The sequence below is a fragment of the Geotrypetes seraphini genome, chromosome 11 (genome assembly GCF_902459505.1).
Source record: "Geotrypetes seraphini chromosome 11, aGeoSer1.1, whole genome shotgun sequence".
NCBI classification, from domain to species: Eukaryota; Metazoa; Chordata; class Amphibia; order Gymnophiona; family Dermophiidae; genus Geotrypetes; species Geotrypetes seraphini.
Window position 1 is genome coordinate 86,152,756 of NC_047094.1, and position 19,294 is coordinate 86,172,049.

The 19,294-nt window shown below is 40.6% G+C and overlaps 1 protein-coding gene across 4 annotated transcripts in view; it reads left to right on the top strand.

Annotated features, from left to right (window-relative positions):
• KCNQ2 (potassium voltage-gated channel subfamily Q member 2) overlaps positions 1 to 19,294 on the top strand; it is a 233,310-nt gene that overhangs the window by 108,224 nt on the left and 105,792 nt on the right. For all 4 annotated transcript variants that reach the window (XM_033914169.1, XM_033914168.1, XM_033914171.1 and 1 more), the window contains exon 8: positions 7,215 to 7,309. In XM_033914169.1, coding sequence (XP_033770060.1) covers positions 7,215 to 7,309 — 95 coding nt within the window. The remainder of the gene's footprint in view (positions 1 to 7,214; positions 7,310 to 19,294) is intronic.

Consider the following 19,294-nt stretch of genomic DNA (forward strand, 5'->3'; position numbering starts at 1 on the left):
TTCCTAAACGGGATAGGAGCTTGTTCTTAACTGCCCCAAAGACCATAGGGATTTAAAGGGCTTCAGGACTTTTGCTGAGCAGCAGCCATTAATGCTGCTTTGTAAAAAAGAGGGTAAATTATTGGAATTATTATATCTAGACAACTCTGAGATTTTAGATACATTTTCTGTCCTTCATCCATTTCAACATGGATTTCGACCAAGTTATGGTACAGACACCTTACTCCTTTCTTTTATTTCTAATATTCAGAATGTGTTATATAAGAAACATGTTGCAGTTCTGTTGCAGTTTGACTTCTCCGCAGCATTTAACGTTGTGGATCATGATATTCTAGTGTTCAAATATTTTATTAATTTTTCAAGATAAATAAACAAATTATACAAATAATAACTAGAAATATACCAATATACAGAAATTAACTAAAACATGAGACCATCTAGTTCTACATATCACAGTTAATATACAGGAGAAGAATATTGATTATAAGGCAATACAACCAGTATCTCATATCATACATATACGGCAAAGCCAGTACATATAATCTCAGCTAAGAATATGCATGCGAAGTATGAGCATCACAAAATGGCTTAAATTAAAATGAGAAGTGACTTAATATATAACTTATGAATTTTATTCTGAAATACTATATGTCAACGATCTAAAATACAATAAGATTGGACAGGGCTCCGTACTCTATGGAATGAATTAGTAGAGTGATGTTTATCGGCAATAACTCTTTCAAATTTAGTAGTTATACATACAGTGTTCCACCATACAATAAATTCTACTTTAGATAAGTCCTTCCAACAATGCAAAATATTTTTTATAGCCAAAAACAGTAGGGTATTGTTCCGCCACTTATTTCTGTCAGATGGGATGATCAGTGTCACTCAGACATAGACAATATAAAAGCATAGACAATAACCCTTTATTATATATATATATATATATATATATGAATATAAGAATAAAATAGCTTCACCGTGATCCCAGGCAACTACCATCCTTAACAATTGGGAATCCCTGCAATTGATAGGTGGGTGGACCAAAGGAGACTGTCCCATGGTTGCAACGTCTTGGATTCTAATGTTAGGGGCAAAGTCCCATTCTTATATAGGGTGAAAACTGCTGAGTTCATAGTTATCCTAGCTGATTCTGCAGTAATCAGCTTCCTTCACTATGACTCAGGCATGCAACACCCAGGTCACTAAGGTCAGGATAGCAGATAAGCAGACTTGTTGCAGAAACCAGCTTTTCATCTGGTTTTACTGTCCTTTTGTTCGTTGTTTTGGCAGCACCCAGGTCACTGAGGTCAGGATAGCAGATAAGCAGACTTGTTGCAGAGACCAGCTTTCCATCTGGTTTTACTGTCCTTTTGTTCATTGTTTTGGCAGTACCCAGGTCACTGAGGTCAGGATAGCAGTTCACTGCTGGAAAGTCGATGGAGTAGTTTTGAATCTTTAGAAACTACTCCATCGATTTTCAGCAGTGAACCGCTTATCTATTAGTCACGAATGCACACTTATTGAACCAGGCACCTGTTTTGAACATCCACACTCGGGTCCCCTGAGGCAGGGAACGAAACGGGGCCACATTGGGACCCCCTGAATCCTGCTGAAGCTAAGTGCAAATTGCATTATCTATACCATACAGTGACTTTTAAGTATACCAGCCAACAACTATGTGAAAATTCTTTTGAAACTGAACAAATATACTATCTTTGGAGCCAGTGATCGAAGTTTTTATAAAATAACAATGACTGGAAGGTGAACTCTTCACCCAAGGGAGGTTTTTCAGCCTTCCTTACAGAGTTTCATATCTCTGAGTATTTTTATAAATCTAAGTTTGATCACTCTCCACAGGTTTTGTAACAAATCTAGGTCAGTTGTACTGTTAGATGAGTTTTACTATATGGCACTAGGGGCTTTTAGCACTGGCCAGCGAGGTAAATGCCCCGACACTCATAGGAATTAATGAACATTGGAGCATTCACCTCGCCGGTCTGTGCTATAAACCTCTAGTGCCGTTTAATAATAGTCCTTTATCTTTTCCCTCTTTTAAGGGAATTCAGTCTAAAACTTGGGTTTCTCATTCCTTTTTATATCATTCTGGAATGAATTATTGCTAGATTTAAGAATATGTTCATCTTTTCTAGTCTTTCAAAATTATTTGAAGACTTTACTGTGTGATGCTTCATTAGAATAATTATTCCATTATTCCTCTAATAAGGTAGGCTCCATGTAAGATACAGAACTGCATCTCTTGCAAGTCAGCATTAGAGGTCTGCACGGGAACGGGGATTGCGGGAATCCCGCGGGTCCTGCGGGGTTCCCACGGGAATCCCACCCTAACCCAAGGACTCTCACAGGGACTCCCCTCTGGCCCATGGGATTCCCACGGGGATCCCCCTCTAGCCAACGGGACTCCCACGGGGATGGAAGGCTTTGGAAGCAGGGTTCGTCCATATAATATAATGGACACGTCAGCCTTAGTAAAAGAGGGGGTTTATAAGTTAATTACCTGAACAGAAAACAAAAAAAGGGTTCCACCAAAGAGATCCACAAGGAAAACAGCAGCACAAACATAAAAGAAACTGTGGAATTGATGATCCTATCAGAAGTAATTGTTGCTTTTTATGGGGACGGGCGGGGATGGAGGTAATTCCTTGCGGGGATGGGTGGGGACGGAGAGGATCCTGACAGGGACGAGTCGGGACAGAGAGGATCCTGATGGGGACGAGTGGGGACGGAGAAGATCCTGGTGGGGATGGGCGGAGTGGGTGGGATTTCTATCCCCGTGCAACTCTCTAGTCAGCATTCTTAACCAAGGAGGCTATATTAACAATAAGGGCCTTAAATTGAGAATGCTCATACTCTGAGCACAAGTCATTAGTCCACAACTGTATCAGCTTTTCCATAGGCTGTTGAGAGAGAGTAGATTTCAGGATCTTATACGAAGTGGAAAATTTATTAAAACTGGGAGTAATCTGAGAAAGCTGCATATCCAAAATGCCCCACTCCCATTTCTCCACTGCCCCCCCACCCAACCCCCGTAATTCTGTAAGGTCTGGCAATAATGACGAACCTGGAGATACACCCAAAAATGGGAATACCCTAGGTCTCTTGAATTTGAATTTGGGCAAAGGACAGGAAATCTCCTTCTCCCCCCCCCCCCCAGCTCTAACTGTTGGTATAAAGCACTGCGGCCTCTCTGTTTCCACAGCTGGAACCAAGAATTACCCATACCCAGCAAAAGTCTTCATTGTCTACCAGCTGTAGGAAGGGAGAGGTCTCTGGAATTCTATTTTGGGTTTTTTCTCCACCAGGCAGATCTCAGTGGTGCCAAAAATCTAGATTTAACTGCGACCCCTGCATATTTATGCGAGGTTTCATGCAGGAAGTTCACCATAGTGAATGGGGCACATCAGTTCTGGATCCACTTTTGCGGCATGAACCTGCTAATGCCCGTAATGCTTTCATTTATAATGCACATTAACGCACCTACATTATAGAGACGGAGGTCCGGAAGACCCAGCCCCCAAGAGACTTATCAATTGTGAGTTTGTGGTAGCTAATTTGAGAGCTCCTATTCTTCCGTATAAAAGAACTAACAACTGAGCGAAACACCTGCTCTTCCTGCCTAGTGTTCCAATTGAGAGTAGTTTGTAGAGGATACAAAATCTTGGGACACATAATCATCATAACCAGTGCCACTCTATCCCACAAGGATAAAAGTAAATCCTTTCATTTAACGCACAATTTTCTGATCTCCTCCTAAACTAAACTAAACTAAACTAAACCTTAAGTTTGTATGCCGCATCATCTCCACAGAAGTAGAGCTCAGCACGGTTTACAAGAATTGATATAGAAAGGAACTACAATGAAAAGTAGAAGGACTTAGAAAGAGAAGTTTAGAGGGACTTAGTATATCGAAGAGGGAGGGGTCATTGCATTTTAGAGAAAAGCCAAGTTTTCAAACGTTTTCGGAAGAGTTGGAGGGAGGTCAGGCTCCGAAGCGGGGTAGTAAAGCTGTTCCAGAGTTCGGTGATCCTGAAGAAGAGGGAAGTCCCTAATTTTCCTGCATGGGATATGCCTTTTAAAGAGGGGAAGGATAGTTTGAATTTTTGAGTGGATCTGGTGGTGTTGGGATTAGAGGAGTTCCAAGATAGTGGAAAAAGGGGAGGCAGGATGCCGTGTAGAGACTTGAAGGTTAGGCAGGCGCATTTGTAGTGAACCCTAAGGATTACTGGGAGCCAGTGAAGCTTAGACAGAAGCGGGGAGATGTGGTCAAATTTGCTTTTTGCGAAGATTAGTTTAGCCGTGGTGTTCTGAATCCGCTGGAGTCTATGAAGGCTTTTCTTTGTTAGGCTTAAGTAGATGGAGTTACAGTAATCCAGTCTGGAAAGAATGATGGATTGTACGAGGATGGCAAAGTGTTGATGATGGAAGCAGGATCTAACTTTCCTTAACATGTGAAGATTGAAAAAGCATTTTTTTACTAAGGAATTAAGGTGGTCATTGAAGGACAGTGTGGAATCAATGATGATACCCAGAACTTTGCATGAGTGCTCAATCTGCAATGTGGTGCCAGAGGATAGTGGGATGAGGGTGGGTAGTTGATCTAATTTTGGGCCGAGCCAAAGTAGTTTTGTTTTGGTCTCGTTTAATTTCATTTGTACGGTGAGGGCCCAGGATTGGAGGTTCGATATACATGAAGAGATGTTCTCAGCGAGATTGGTGAGGTTAGAGTCGGTCTCGAGGAGGACAAGGATGTCATCGGCGTAAGTGTAAAGTGTTTCCAAGGGGGACAGTTAGAGGAGTTTCAGGGAGGACATATAAACATTGAAAATGATTGAGAATATTATATCTATATATCTCCCTAGGATTGGTTCTTAAATATATGTCCAAGTATCGCATGGGTTTCTTCATCGAGGGTATTGATAGATGACTGTGCCAACCTTCAGAATGCCCTGAAGCTAGAGGCAAAAGCTCTGATTTATGAAAAGATGTAGAGTTGCTTGGTCTAAATGCAGTAAAATATCATCTGCAAATAAGTTGATTTTACTCTCTTGACTCCCCAATCAAATGCCTCTTATATTAGGGCACTGCCTAATTTTTATAGCCAGAGGTTCAATGGCTAACACAAACAATAATGGAGACAGGGGACAACCTTGTCTGGTGCCCCTCCTTAAAGGAAAACTCTCAGAAAGGTTACCGTTAATCAATAAACAAGCTTGAGGCTCATGATATAGGCGTCTTATCCAAATCACAAAGTCACCCAATATGCCATACTGCCCAAGGATCCAAAATAGGTACTGTCACAAAATACTATCAAAGGCTTTCTCCAAATTTAAGCCCAGAATAGCTGAAGTTCCACCTTAACCCCTGTGTTCATGAACCGTGAGCATTGCCTGAAGTAAATTCATAGAGGCATTTCAGCCTGGAACAAACCCTGTTTGGTCACTATGAACCAACTGTGACAAATAAGCATTTAAGCAATTCGCCAAAATAGCTGCTAGCAATTTAGCATCCTGGTTAAGTAATGAAATAGGTCTGTAGGAGTCTACTTGGGTTGGGTTGGGTTTTTGGCAACAAAACTACATTGCGCAATGTTAGCCTGTCCGATGCCTCTATCCTCCTCCAAGCTATTATGGGTCTCAGAGAGAGAGAGAGAGGCAGGCACTAGATCTGCCAAATCTGATAGTATTCAGGGCCATAGCCATTTAGGCCAGGTGCTTTGAACAATTTCATGTTCTTAATTCTCCTGAGTTATAGGCTTATTTAAACACTGCCTCTGATCCTCTGATAATCTGGGGAGCGTGATATTGTGGAAAATGGTTATCTCATGAGGTTCACTCTGATCCCCTGATTTAGAGGTTTTCGGTCATAAAAATCCCTGTAGTATTGAATAAGTTGAGCTACAATTTGGGACTCTGATGTATAAAGTTGGCCTTTATTATCCTTGATGGAGAGAACCACCTGTTTTTCCTATAGGGCCTCACTAGCTTAGCCAATAACTTGCCTGTCTTGTCCTCCCTTCCCCCCAGCGATAGAGCTTGTATTGCTGATAGTAAATATCTCTAGTAGCCCTATCCTGCAATATTTTAGCTATATGCTGCCTAACTTCCTGCAACCTTTTTTAGTACTCTCATCTAAAGTAGAGACATGATGCTGTCTCAGAGTACTTAATTCCCCCAAGACCTGAAGATCTGTTTCTTGTTGTTTCTTTTTTCTTGAGACATAAGCTATAATATGCCTTCGCAACACTGCCTTAGAGGCTTCCCAAAAGAGTTTAGGGTCAATATTGGAGGTCAAATTAAATTCACTGTACTCCAGCCAGTGCTCTCCGAGGAATTTATGGAAGTCCCCATCGCCCATTAAATAACTAGGAAATCTCCATGTCTTTTCTCTAGTCTCTAGTGCCATTTGCAAAGATAGGAGGGCTGGAGAATGATCCGACAAAGATGCATCTCAAATCTGCACCTCATCTACCATAGAGAGCATGGATTTACTTAGTAACAATAATCCAATCTTGCATACACCTTAGGGGGGTTAGAAAAGAACGTAAACTCTAGCTCATTCAGGTGCAGGATCTGCCAGCTGTCAATCAAGTATAACTGGCTGAGGCAGAAAGGTCACACCCTTTAATTCATGATCCTTCTGCCCCTACCTAGCTGGTTTACAATCTACCGATGGGTCAGTTGTGATCAAGTCAAGCTGCTCTTTTCTGTTTTTGTTAAAGTAATTATTAAAATTTCACAGATCGCAATGAAACCAAAGAATTATTTAGGAAGAGAGAACAAGTCAATTTATTCTGTGAGCAGAATGTTATCAAATGGACTTTGTTGTATAGTGTACCCCTCATGTGGAATTGATAGAGCATAACACACACATATTAATCTACAGCACCTGAACTAAGAATTCAATTGAACTGATGTGGTTGGTGTGCTTGGAATATTTCAGATGGAAGGCATCTATTCTTGGCTAAGATTCAAATGTAGGGTTTAAACTACAGAATAAACTGAGCCCTTAAAGCCATAGTATATTTCAAATGCTTTTCTATTTGTTTGACTGTTTCCTTCTTGCTTAAGAGTGAATTCCTCCTCTGTCCTCCCAATGAGCGGACGAGAGAGAACTTTCTGCCTGTTGGGTTTGACTAAGTGCAGAGTCTCCTCTTTTGTGATCTGAAAAACATCTCTTCTGTCTCTCCTCAGGCTGCTTGGAGGTTCTACGCCACCAACCTGTCTCGGACAGACCTTCACTCCACCTGGCAATATTACGAGCGCACGGTCACTGTGCCCATGTACAGGTATCTCTTTTCATGTCTTGCTTTCCCCCTGTCTACGGTGAACTCGACATGTGTCTAATTTTGGCAGCTTTTCATAGTCCTAATACATTTCCATTCATCTTTGTGCACTTGCATACCTTCTTCTTATTTCTCAGTTAGCTTTTCATTTTTGCATTTTTTATTTTTATTTTTTTTGTGCTTTGTAAATTCCATGTTAAAATTAATTTTCTCCTTTTTTTGTTATATATTTTATTGTTTTCATTCTCTCTTTCTGTTCCTTTATCCCATCCATAGTTTGTAACATTGTGTTGTGACAGTTTTACCATTGAAGACACCTTCAAGAACAGCCCTGGGGACATAGGTAATTGCATGTCACATCACATGTGCCTGTGTGTGTGGTTCTTGGTATGTGTGTATTTGAAAGAACTTGCAAGTACATGTGTCCGTATGAGCCTATTAATATATTCAGGCAGATTCAGATAATAAAGTTAATGTGGCTCTATAAGATTCTCTTCCTGTGAGTGTGAATACCAATATGAAGCTGAGGAAACCGATACCAGTATAAACTGGGAGAGGACTGGTCCTGGGGGCACTTCTTCATCAGTTCTTAGAACACTCATTTGAGAATCTGCCCATGTCCACGTAAGAATTCACATGTGACTTTGTATGTAAGCCTATACATATTCATTGGCAAGCATGCAGTGTATATGTATATGAACTCACGCGTGATTGTGTGTATAAGATTATACATCGGAATGTCTGTAAGTGTATGTGAACCCAAGTAAGCTGTGTGGGGTATATTCCCTGTTAGTTAGATTTACACTGCAGCCAAGCAACTGAGGATGAAACTGCAGAATTAACAAAGGTTTTAAATTGGGCTATTGCTGAATTTGAGAAGCCTCTGACCAGGGTCACTCCCCTTCCCTTTTCCTTAATCAGTGCTGCAATAGTGCAGACCTATTGTAGAGGCTCTGCTTTGGCTTTCAAGAGAGCTCTAATTAATATGGACGAAATGTTTATATACATTAGAAAATCTCCCCACGCCCTGATATTTAGCCTGTGAGGGTCAGCAGTTTTTAGTGGTTAGAACATCAGGCTACAAACCAGAGAAAGATCACCGATGCTCCTTGTGACCCTGGGTGAGTCTCCATCACCTACCACCCTAGGAGCAATGTAGAAGGAAAGCCTCCCAGCCAAGGGAAATACTTGTACTGTATACACCTTATAATGTACCTTGCGTTCAAGTTTGTAATTAAGTGGTTAATATATAAACTCTACAGCACAAAAAACGTAAAGGGCCTCAATGAACAGGAACTTGTCTTTATTGACCCAACACAAGCACAGAGTGTAATGTTGTAATCCTGTGTTACTTCAGCAGGAAAGGTATTCAGGACTAATTCTGATCCCTGAAGTTTGGTAATCGTATTATGCTCATTGGCCGATCCCTGATGCAGGTGTTGTATGCCGAAACATGGCTTGTGTTGGGTCAATAAAGACAAGTTCCTGCTCATTAAGGCCCTTTGTGCTTTTTTTTTTTGCTATATTATGTTTGCTGTGCTCTGTCCCTCTCTCTGTTGGTTAATATTTAAACTCTAACACATTGAGCCAGATTCTGTATAGGGCGCCTGCATTACGTGCAATCAGGCATCCCAATCGAGGATGCCTAACTTTGGAATACGTGCTTAACTTTTTTTTTTAATTGGCTTGGTAAGTCACCATACCAGTTTTCAGCCAATCAAAAACAATTAGAATAACCTATTATTTGGCGCCGAACTCAGGATGCCTAGCAACGCCAAAGCGGAGGTGTCCTCAGACACCTAACTATGCCTATCTTAAAAGTAGGCATGGTCAGGGGTGGAGAATAACTGTGGTTGACTTAGGTGTCACTAGGCATCCAAGTTAGGCGCCGGTATATTAGGCGAAGTAAAACAAAAAAAAAAGCCTCCAAAGACTCCAGCTTATTCAGAACACGGCAGCCAAGCTGATTTTTGTAAAACGTAAATCTGACCACGTCTCCCCACTCCTGGCCAATCTTCACTGGCTCCCAGTGATCTCCAGAGTCCAATTCAAATGCTCTTGCCTGGCTTTTAAGATTATTCACGGCATCCTTCCTTCCCTAATCCCACTTTCTTTTAACTCCTCGTACCCCTACTCCACCAGGACCGCCCACAAATTAAAATTATCCTTCCCCTCCCTTCATGGTATTCTCCATGCAGGTAAACTAGGAAAATCACTTCTTTTCAAAATCACAGGTCTCTGGAATGACCTCACTATCCCGCTGCGGAACCTGAGCTCCATCCATTTATTCCGCAAGCAACTAAAAACCTGGCTCTTCTCTAACATGTAATTTATTTTCCCTTACTTTCCCACTCGACTTATAAACCTATGTAAACCTTTTCCTACCCTTTCTCATTTTAAGTTCTTGTAAACCGTGCCGAGCTCTACTTCCGTGGGGATGATGCGGTATATAAACTTAAGGTTTAGTTTAGTTTAGTTTAATATGCCGGCACCTACCTCTAGGATGCCTTGTGATGCCTAAGCACACCTAGGCACGATTAGCACATAGTGGTTGATTAACAACGCACTGAGCAGTGCCTATAATGTAGACATGCTTAGACATCATTTATAGAATCTGACACTAAATATATAATTATATTTTATTTTTTGCTTTTATAAGACTAGATAGGCCATAAGGTCTTTATCTACCTTTATTTTTTATGTTTCTGTGAATCTAACCCACATAGTCAATGTTGGGCCATGTCCAGGCACCAGTATTGAGTGTTTGGGTCAGCTACCAACCCAGAAGTTCTATGGATGCCAAATAATATTCAGCGCTGGCACCTACATAGGTAAGCAGACAATGATAGGACTGCCTTTTGTGAGAACCAATCGGTCTGCATAACTATATGGCAGTGGCCGGTGAATGTGCAAAAAACTGCCAGCACCTCTCGAACTCTGCCCATTGACCACCCCAGCACTAACTACACAGTGCCAAGGCAGTCTTAGGAGATATTTGATGGTACGCTCCAGAGCTGGAAGCCAAGAGCTTAAACCTCACTTCTCTGCTATGGGCTCATTTTCAAAAGATAAACACGTCCAAAATATGGCATAAAGTGGCTCTTGGACATTTTATTCGCCAAGACATCCAAATTACCATTTTCAAAATCTATTTTCTAGACGGTTTTCTGTGCCATTTATCAGTAGTTTGTTTAAATTCCAAAGGGGCATGTTAGAGGCGTGTTTTGGGTGGGACTAGGGCAGACTTATAATCAAACATTTTCTAAAACATCCAGGGCACAATTTGGGGCTAGACATGTTTTAATAACGAATAAGTGTCAACGAGAGGCCCAGACTGACCAGGTACTACGGGTGGGATGAAGGCATAACCCCACACACTCTTTCAGTAGTCACTGAGCCCATCCTATCCCCCAAAGATGTGATTGAAAAAGTATATACTGCCTTGTATGACAGCTGCAAATGTTATGGTCAGTCCTATTACAGCAGTAATTATGTATCTGGAGTAGTGTAGTGGTCAGTGCAGGAACTCAGACCCATATCCCACTCACTGGTATTCTTGTGGTGGAAAGTGTGAGTCTACCAAAACCCTCCTGTATTGACATATAGGTGACACATGCAAGCATAAAGATTGAATCAAGAAATACAAATGCCAACATGATTTAAAAAAAAAAAAAGATTGAATCTTTCTGCTTTTGTACTTATCTGTTCTGACCTGTTTTAATATTTTATGTATGTAATTTTATTGTAAACTGTTTTGAAATAAAACGGTATAGAAATTTTTTAAATAAATAAAATAAAGGCTATTGGGGTGGTATACAGTGGGGGTACAGTAGATTTTGGGTAAAATTTGAAGAGTTTACCACACACTTTAAGGGGTTATATGAAGTTCACTGCAATGCCCCTCTAGGGTGCCCCACTGCTCTGCTGGGATGTCTGTGTGACCTGTCTACTAAAAATGCTACATCCCAATGGCTTGTTTTGTGCATTTTTCATTTGGACATTTTGCTTTTCGAAAATGGTCAAATAAAGATAGAGCATTAAAGGTGAACACATGTAGAAAGATCATTTTCGGGAGAAAAAGACATTTCGCAGTTTTGAAAATGGCCAGTTTCTCTACCTTATATTTGGACACACTTCCAAAAACGTATAAACTTGGATGCAGACATCGTACTGAAAACGTCCCTTTTCATGTTGCGCTATAAGGGTTTTGAAGGAATTTGTCTTTGAGGTCTGACACAGTGATTGGTAATGAAGCATCCTTTTGGCTTTTGAATCTTTGCTGGTGTTTTGAGTTTTCTTCTTGGGTCTGATGAGGAGCAGCTGAGATTCTGGGGCAGTGCTGAGGCATGGAATCTGCCTCCACCTCTGCTGTCCTCTGCTGAGAAATGCTGTCGTCATCTGGTTTCGGGTTTTCGTGGAGAGCTGGAAACCATCGCGCTTTAAGTACCTGTCTCTGGTTTTGGAAAAATCAACTGTTCATGTTAATGCAGAGTAATTTTGTCTGAGGCAAGAGAGCACAATGCGATGGGCCTCTGGTTCTTATCTTCATTTGCTGAATACGGCATTGTTCATAATGTAATGAGCCACTACTTAAAAATACATAATTTCCTCCAGAGTTGACTTGGGAAGGAAGTGAATGTAGCATTTATGTTCAAGTCATTCTTCTGATCAACCTTCAAAGACAAAAATAAAATATAAGGGAAGAAATAAATTCTGAAAGCACCAGAATCAATGGTGGCTGGGTACTAGATCAGCATGTTCTGTGAACTTTTAGGTACATGGAGTGAGAGAATGTGATGTGTAAGCAAAGTTTTAGAGTGACTGGAAACTTGATCCAGCAGCTTCCTGGCACGTTGCCTGCTCAGCATAGTAAGTGAATGCTGAAATGTAGCAGGACGCACAAGCTCTAGAGAGACCTCTGCTATGCCTACAGTAAAAGCCATGAACTGTACCCTGAACACAATGAGGGATATGTTACAACTAGACAGTAACTCTGTCTCTCTGTATTTCTATACTGAGTGCTGAATGCAGAACCTCCAGAGAAATCTCTGCTGTGCCAATGATGGAAGCCATGAGCTAAACCTTGAACTCAATGGGAGATATGTTACCACAAGACAGTCTTATCTTAGAGAAACAGGAAATGACAACTTCCCAAAGAATGAAAAGAAAGAACAAATAGCGAAGGAGACTCTGGTGTCCAATCATCTTTATTGTATCTCAAGCGTCGACACAATCGTGTTTCGGGCCCAACTAGACAGTAACTCTGAATCTCTATATTTCTATATGTATAGTATAAAATACTTTACCATTATAGACATACAAATGCCTCTAGGTACCTATAGAGCAGTGTTCTCAAACTCGTGGCCCGGGGGCCACAGGCGGCCCACCAGGTACTATTTTGAGGCCCTCAGTATGTTTATCATAATCACAAAAGTAAAATAAAACAGTTTCTTGATCATATGTCTCTTTAGCTATAAGTTATCACATTACTATTAAGACTTAGCCAAAAAGGAAAGATTTATAAACTATAAAGAGTTTTACCTCATGCAAAATTATCATTTCTTTAATAAGACATTAACTATTTTTTTTAGGCCCTCCAAAATGTGGCCCTGCAAAGGGTTTGAGTTGGAGACTACTGCTGCAGAGTATTTATAGTTTATTAAAAATTTGATAAAACGCTTTATATTACATTTCAAAGCGTTGTACAATTAAAATAAAAAATAAATAATGAATAAAAACAATACAGGAACAGATATACTACAGGGGGGGAGGAATAGAACAAAAGGGAAGAGTGGGAAAAATTACAATTCTTAAAAAAATATTAATTTAAAAAAACGAAAGGAAAGGATTGGGAAGAGTTTTAAAATTGATAAAAAATAAGGATGCATTAAGATGATAGAGGATGCATCAAGGCTAGATGGGTTACATCAAGCATATGCATCCTTAAAAAGGAAGCATTTTAAGCTTAATCAAATTTTGTTCTAATCTTAAATGTAATGGTAGTGAGTTCCAAATAGAGAATCAAAGGGGACTTCAGAATTATCTAAGGCAGGGGTGCCCAATAGGTCGATCGCGATTGACGGGTAGCTCGCCAAGGCAAAGTGAGTTGATCATTCGCTGACGACGCCAAACTATGTAATATAGTGGGTGATTGCAATTTAAAAAATAATATGGAGCAGGACCTGCTTACTTTGGAAAGTTGGTCCTCAACCTGGCAACTAGGTTTCAACGCTAAGAAGTGCAAGGCCATGCACCTCGGAAGCGGTAATCCATGCAGGACGTACTCCTTGAATGGAGAAACTTTAACTAGGACTTCAGCAGAACGAGATTTAGGAGTAATCATCAGTGCAGACATGAAGACTGCCAATCAAGTGGAGAAGGCTTCATCCAAGGCAAGGCGGATGATGGGTTGTATTAATAGAAGTTTCATCAGCCGGAAGACTGAAGTCATAATGCCGTTGTACAGGGCCATGGTGAGACCTCATCTGGAGTACTGTGTGCAATTCTGGAGGCCACATTACTGTAAGGATGTGCGCAGAATTGAATTGGTTCAGCGGATGGCCACCAGGATGATTACAGGCCTCAAGGATCTCTCGTACAAAGAGAGGCTGAACAAATTACAACTCTACACTCTCGAAGAACGTAGGGAGAGGGGAGACATGATTGAGACATCACAGGACGTGTCGAGGTAGAAGATGACATTTTCTTTTTCAAAGGACCCTCGGCCACAAGAGGACCTCCACTCAAACTCAAGGGCGGGAAATTTCATGGCGACTCCAGAAAGTATTTTTTCACGGAGAGAGTGGTGGATCATTGGAACAAGCTTCCAGTGCAGGTGATTGAGGCAAGCAGCGTATCAGACTTTAAGAATAAATGGGATGCCTATGTCGGATCCCTACGAAGGTTAAGTTAAGGAATTGGGTTATTAGGGCATAGACTAAAGGGGGTGGGTCAGTAGGGTGGGCAGACTTGATGGGCTATAGCCCTTTTCTGCCGTCATCTTTCTATGTTTCTATGATCACCCAGGACTCACTTTGCCTTGGCGATCTATCGGGCCGATCAGTCTTCCTCTCCCCGATGTCAATTCTGCCGTCGGAGAGGAAGTTCGGGCCAGCCAATCGCTGCCTGGCTGGGCGGAACTTCCTCTCCGACGGCAGAATTGACATCGGGGAGAGGAATGCTGGTCGGCCTGAAGCAGGGAGAGCATGGGGCGTTGGCGGCGTTGGCTATGGGGCCTGTTATCCATTGGTGGCGGTTTGGGTCCTGTTCCCCGATGGCAGCGGCAGTGGCTTGGAGAAGGGCAGGGAGAAAGAAAGAAAGAAGAGAAACAGAAAAAAAGAAAGGGGGCATGAAGAGAGAAAGAAAGAAAGGCCAGGAATAGAGGAAGAAAAAGTTGGGGGAGGGAATGAGGTGTGGAGGAGAGGAAGCATACAGGCTGAAAGAAAGATTGGATGCACAGTCAGAAGAAGAAAGTGCAACCAGAGATTCATGAAATCACCAGATAAGGTAGGAAAAATGATTTTATTTTAAATTTAGTGATCAAAATGTGTCTGAATTTATATCTGCTGTCTATATTTTACAATATGGTCCCCTTTTACTAAACCGCAATAGTGTTTTTTAGCGCAGGGAGCCTATGAGCGTCGAGAGCAACGCTGGGCATTCAGCGCAGCTCCCTGCGCTAAAAACTGCTATTGTGGTTTAGTAAAAAGGGAGGGGGTGGGTATTTGTCTATTTTTGTATGGTTGTTACTGAGGTGACAGTGCATAGAGTCATCTGCTTTGACCTCTTTGAAAAAACCCCGGAATAGGAATGATAATTAACAATTCTATGCGTACAGTGTTTTTTTTAAATTTTATTGTTGGTAAATCATTTTGACTTGGTCATTTTAAAAGTAGCTCACGAGTCAAAAAAGTGTGGGCACCCCTGATCTAAGGAGTCCTTTTATCAAGCTGCGGTAGGGGTTTAACGCACGTAATACCACACGTTAAACCACCTGCTGCGCTAGCCGCTAACACCTGCATTGAGCAGGCGTTAGTTTTTTAGCCGGCCGCGGGGGTTAGCGAGTGATGAAATGTCTGACGCGCTAACGCTGCTAGCGCGGCTTGATAAAAGGACCCCTAAGTGTTTCAGAAAAATGGTGGAGAAAGGAGATTTTGAACTCTGTTGAGTTAGTTCATAATACTTATAAAGAACTTATTCAGTAAGGGCTAGATTCAGTAAATGGTATCCAAATTTGGGCGCCCAAAAGAGTGTTTGCTGGGTGCAATTCCATAAACAGCAGTCTGAGTTAGACTTGTACAGAAGAGCAGGTAGTGGTGCGATTTTCGCCCATCGTTGGACATGAGGATTTACACCAGCTGAAACCTAGTGTAAATCCTCTTAAGAACATAAAGCCATAAGCACTGCCATACTGGGACAGACCGAAGACCCATCAAATCCAGAATCCTGTTTTCAACAGTGGCCCACCCAGGTCACAAGTACCTGACATTAACAGTGGATTTTCCCAAGTCCATCTCATTATTGGCTTATGGACCTGTGTGTAATTTTGGTGTGGATCTCTTACATTCTTTCATCTATATATCTATATTCATTTTCATTCTAAAAACAGTGCATACAAAAATTGCATAACAAGTTACCTGAAAAAACAGCACTTATATCCATCAGTGAAATACATAAGAATAATTTTCACCCCCCCACCCCCACCCGATTTCAACATATTCAAGATACCCATACAATAGTACTAACAACTCATAAATAAACCAGTCCCTATACATTATCCTTCTCCCTCCCACCCACCCACTCTCCCTTCCCTGGATGTAAAAAGTATAACCAAAAGTAAAGGCAAAAAACATTCAATTAGAATCAATAAAATTGGTCAATGGACCCCACGTCAGATTAAACCACTTAATATTACCCCTTTGTTCAGCCATCATTTTCTCGTAACGATAACACAAGCATATCAAATTCCACCAAAAAGTGAAATTTAAGCAGTCACAATTCTTCCAGTTTTTCATAATCATTTGGATGGCTACCCCAGTCATTATACCCAATAACCTATTTTTATGCCCGTCTACTGGAGATGTAGGAGATAACAGCGTCCCACATAATACCACTTCATATGAAAGCAGAACCACAGTCTCCAGAATCAGAGTAATATGTCCCCATATAGTTTTCCAAAAACTGAGTATCAAAGGACAATAGAAGATGATCCAGTGTCCCTATATTGAGATGACAGTGCCAGCATTTATTTGACTTAGAACTATCTAATTTCTGCAAACGAACAGGGGTCCAAAAACTTCTATGCAACAAAAAAAAAATGTTCTATAATACTGATGGGCTGCCACTTGAGCGGACTGCTGGGCATGATGGACCTCTGGTCTGACCCAGCAGAGGCACGGCTTATGTTCTTATGTTCTTAACCCAGCATCACATAGCTATAGTTTAGGTTCCTCGTTCCCATATGCATCACTGTGCACTTGCTCACATTAAACATCATGTACCATTTTGATAGCCAGTCTTCCAGTCTCACAAGGTCTTCTTGCAATTTTCACAATCCTCTTGTGATTTAACAACTTCAAGCAATTTTGTGTTATCAGCAAATTTAATTATCTCATCTCTAGATCATTGATAAATAAGTTAAAAAGCAGCTGTCCCTGCACAGATCCCTTGGAACATCATAAGCATATAACTTTTGTGGTTGAACCTAGCTGGACTGCACAGCGGGCATGGGGTTGTTAAGTGCTGCAGCCGGGAAAATCTGATGCATTTTGCAACCCAACTGGTAGACGACATGTCAGGTCATTGCTTGGCTTCACATGAGATAACTGCCTAGCTGTTGGCGAAAGGGTAATAAAGACTGCTTAGTTCATGGCTCAGGTGCCCTCCAAATAATTGTGTGGTTTGTTGATTTAATAAAGCTGCAGCCTATGATTTCTCCAACACTGCATTTGATTGGCTTATTGTAATGTTATGTGTATGAGTCGAGCAGCACAAGTTAGTTCAGCCTGCCTATGTTACTTGGAATACTTCATTCCCTGAGAAAGTCACTCAGCCCTCCATTGCCCCAGATATAAGACTAAGGGCCTCTTCTATCAAACTGCGCTAGCAGTTTGTAGCACGGTGAGCCGTGCTGAATGGCCTGTGCTGCTCTCAACGCTCATAGAGGGCCACTTAGCGCAGCTCTCTGCGCTAAAAACTGCTAGTGCAATTTGATAGAAGAGGCCCTAAGACTGTGAGCCCACTAGGGACAGAGAAAGTATTGCTTTGATTGTACCACAGAAAGGCAGTATATCAAGAATCTCATAATAATAATATATTCCTCTTAAATCTTAATAGAAGTGCATTATACAATAGAAGCTATTTTCCTCTAGAACAGGAAGCTGTGGCCCTCATGCTGCTCGCTCAGCAGACCCTGGTGTCTGCTCTTCCTCTTTCCTATTGGATGAGGCTGGACACAGAGGTGAGGAGTCTCCAAAGCAAGCGGCACTCCCAACTTCCCCTGCCCCATCTTAAGTCCTAGACATTATTGGCCTAAGGAAGAAGGGTACCCACTTTTTCCTGTATTATAATTTGTTTCATAACAGGCTTCTTTTGTTGTTTTATTTACTTTCCCCCCTTTTTTGATATTTTAATTGGCTGTGCTATGAAATACTTATTAAAATCTGAATTTAAACTGCTGATAACTGTTTCTGAAATAAAAGTGATGCAGCATTATTAGCTACATATTGTCCTCATAGAGAAAATCTGGCATATACACCTTATCCTATTCAGATTTGGCTTTCCAGCATACATTTACGTAGATGCCAGATACAAAACATATAATTTACAATGACATCTTTCATTTCTTGTAATCAGTAATAATTAGTATCACCATAATACAACAACTGACTGTAGTGCTTGGTATCTGCAGTGCTTAAGTTCCAGGTATACTAAGATTTGATATACCACCCTAGAGAAGGGATTTATTCAAGATGGTTAACATAATATTAAAATATTAATTAAAAAGGGAAAGAAGGAAGGTAAATGGGGGGAGAACTCTATTTATAAACAGGATGACAGAGGTAGGACAGGCTTTGACTTGGTCAGTGACCAAACACCTAAACTGGTGGAAAAGAAGGAGAAAGTTAGCGGCTTTAGGTGGAATAAAAAAATTTTATGATGCATCCGGAAAGTTTGGAATAATTGTTTTAAGTGGATCTGTATGGGAAGTGCATTCCATAAAGCAGGAACAAATAATACTAAAGCTCTTAGATCTGATGGAATCAAAGCATATTTGTTGAAATGAGAGGATGACTAGGGAATTAGACTATAAGGATCAAAGGACTCTGGGAAGAGCATAAGGAATGAGGTATTGGAAGATATATAATGGTTTTCCTGAGCAAAAGAATTTGTGGTCTAGAATGAGGGTTTTAAAAGTGTTCGATTAATAATGAGATGCCAGTGTTCCTTTTTGTATCAGTTTGTATTAGAACATATATGATTCGTATGTAATGTCATACTTTGTCCACCCTTTTTTTATTTTATGCATTGGAAAATTGTTATACACATTGAAATATATGATATTGTGTAGATAACAAATCTTATTAAACTTGAAACTTGAGTTACATGATCCCATTTTTTGAACCAGTTAGAAGTTTTATAGCTGGATCTTAGTATCTTTAGAAATTAGTAATTAGTATCTGCAATGTTTAGTCTAATCTAATTTGATTACTTATAAGCCACTCAATCCCTGATTAGGTTGAAAGTGGCTTCCAAAAGAAAAAAAAGGAAAAGCAACAGTATATGAAAAAGAAACAATAAAAAGTAGAATAATAATAATAATTAAAAAAATAAGTTAATGAAGATTTTTTTTAAATAAAAGTATTCAAATGTTTTCTTTTTTTTTTTTTTTCCAAATGTCAATAGTGCAAGACACAACATATAATAAGTCAATAAAAGCACATTTAACTTACATATAAACATAAGCAACCATCCCCCCCCCATGCCTAA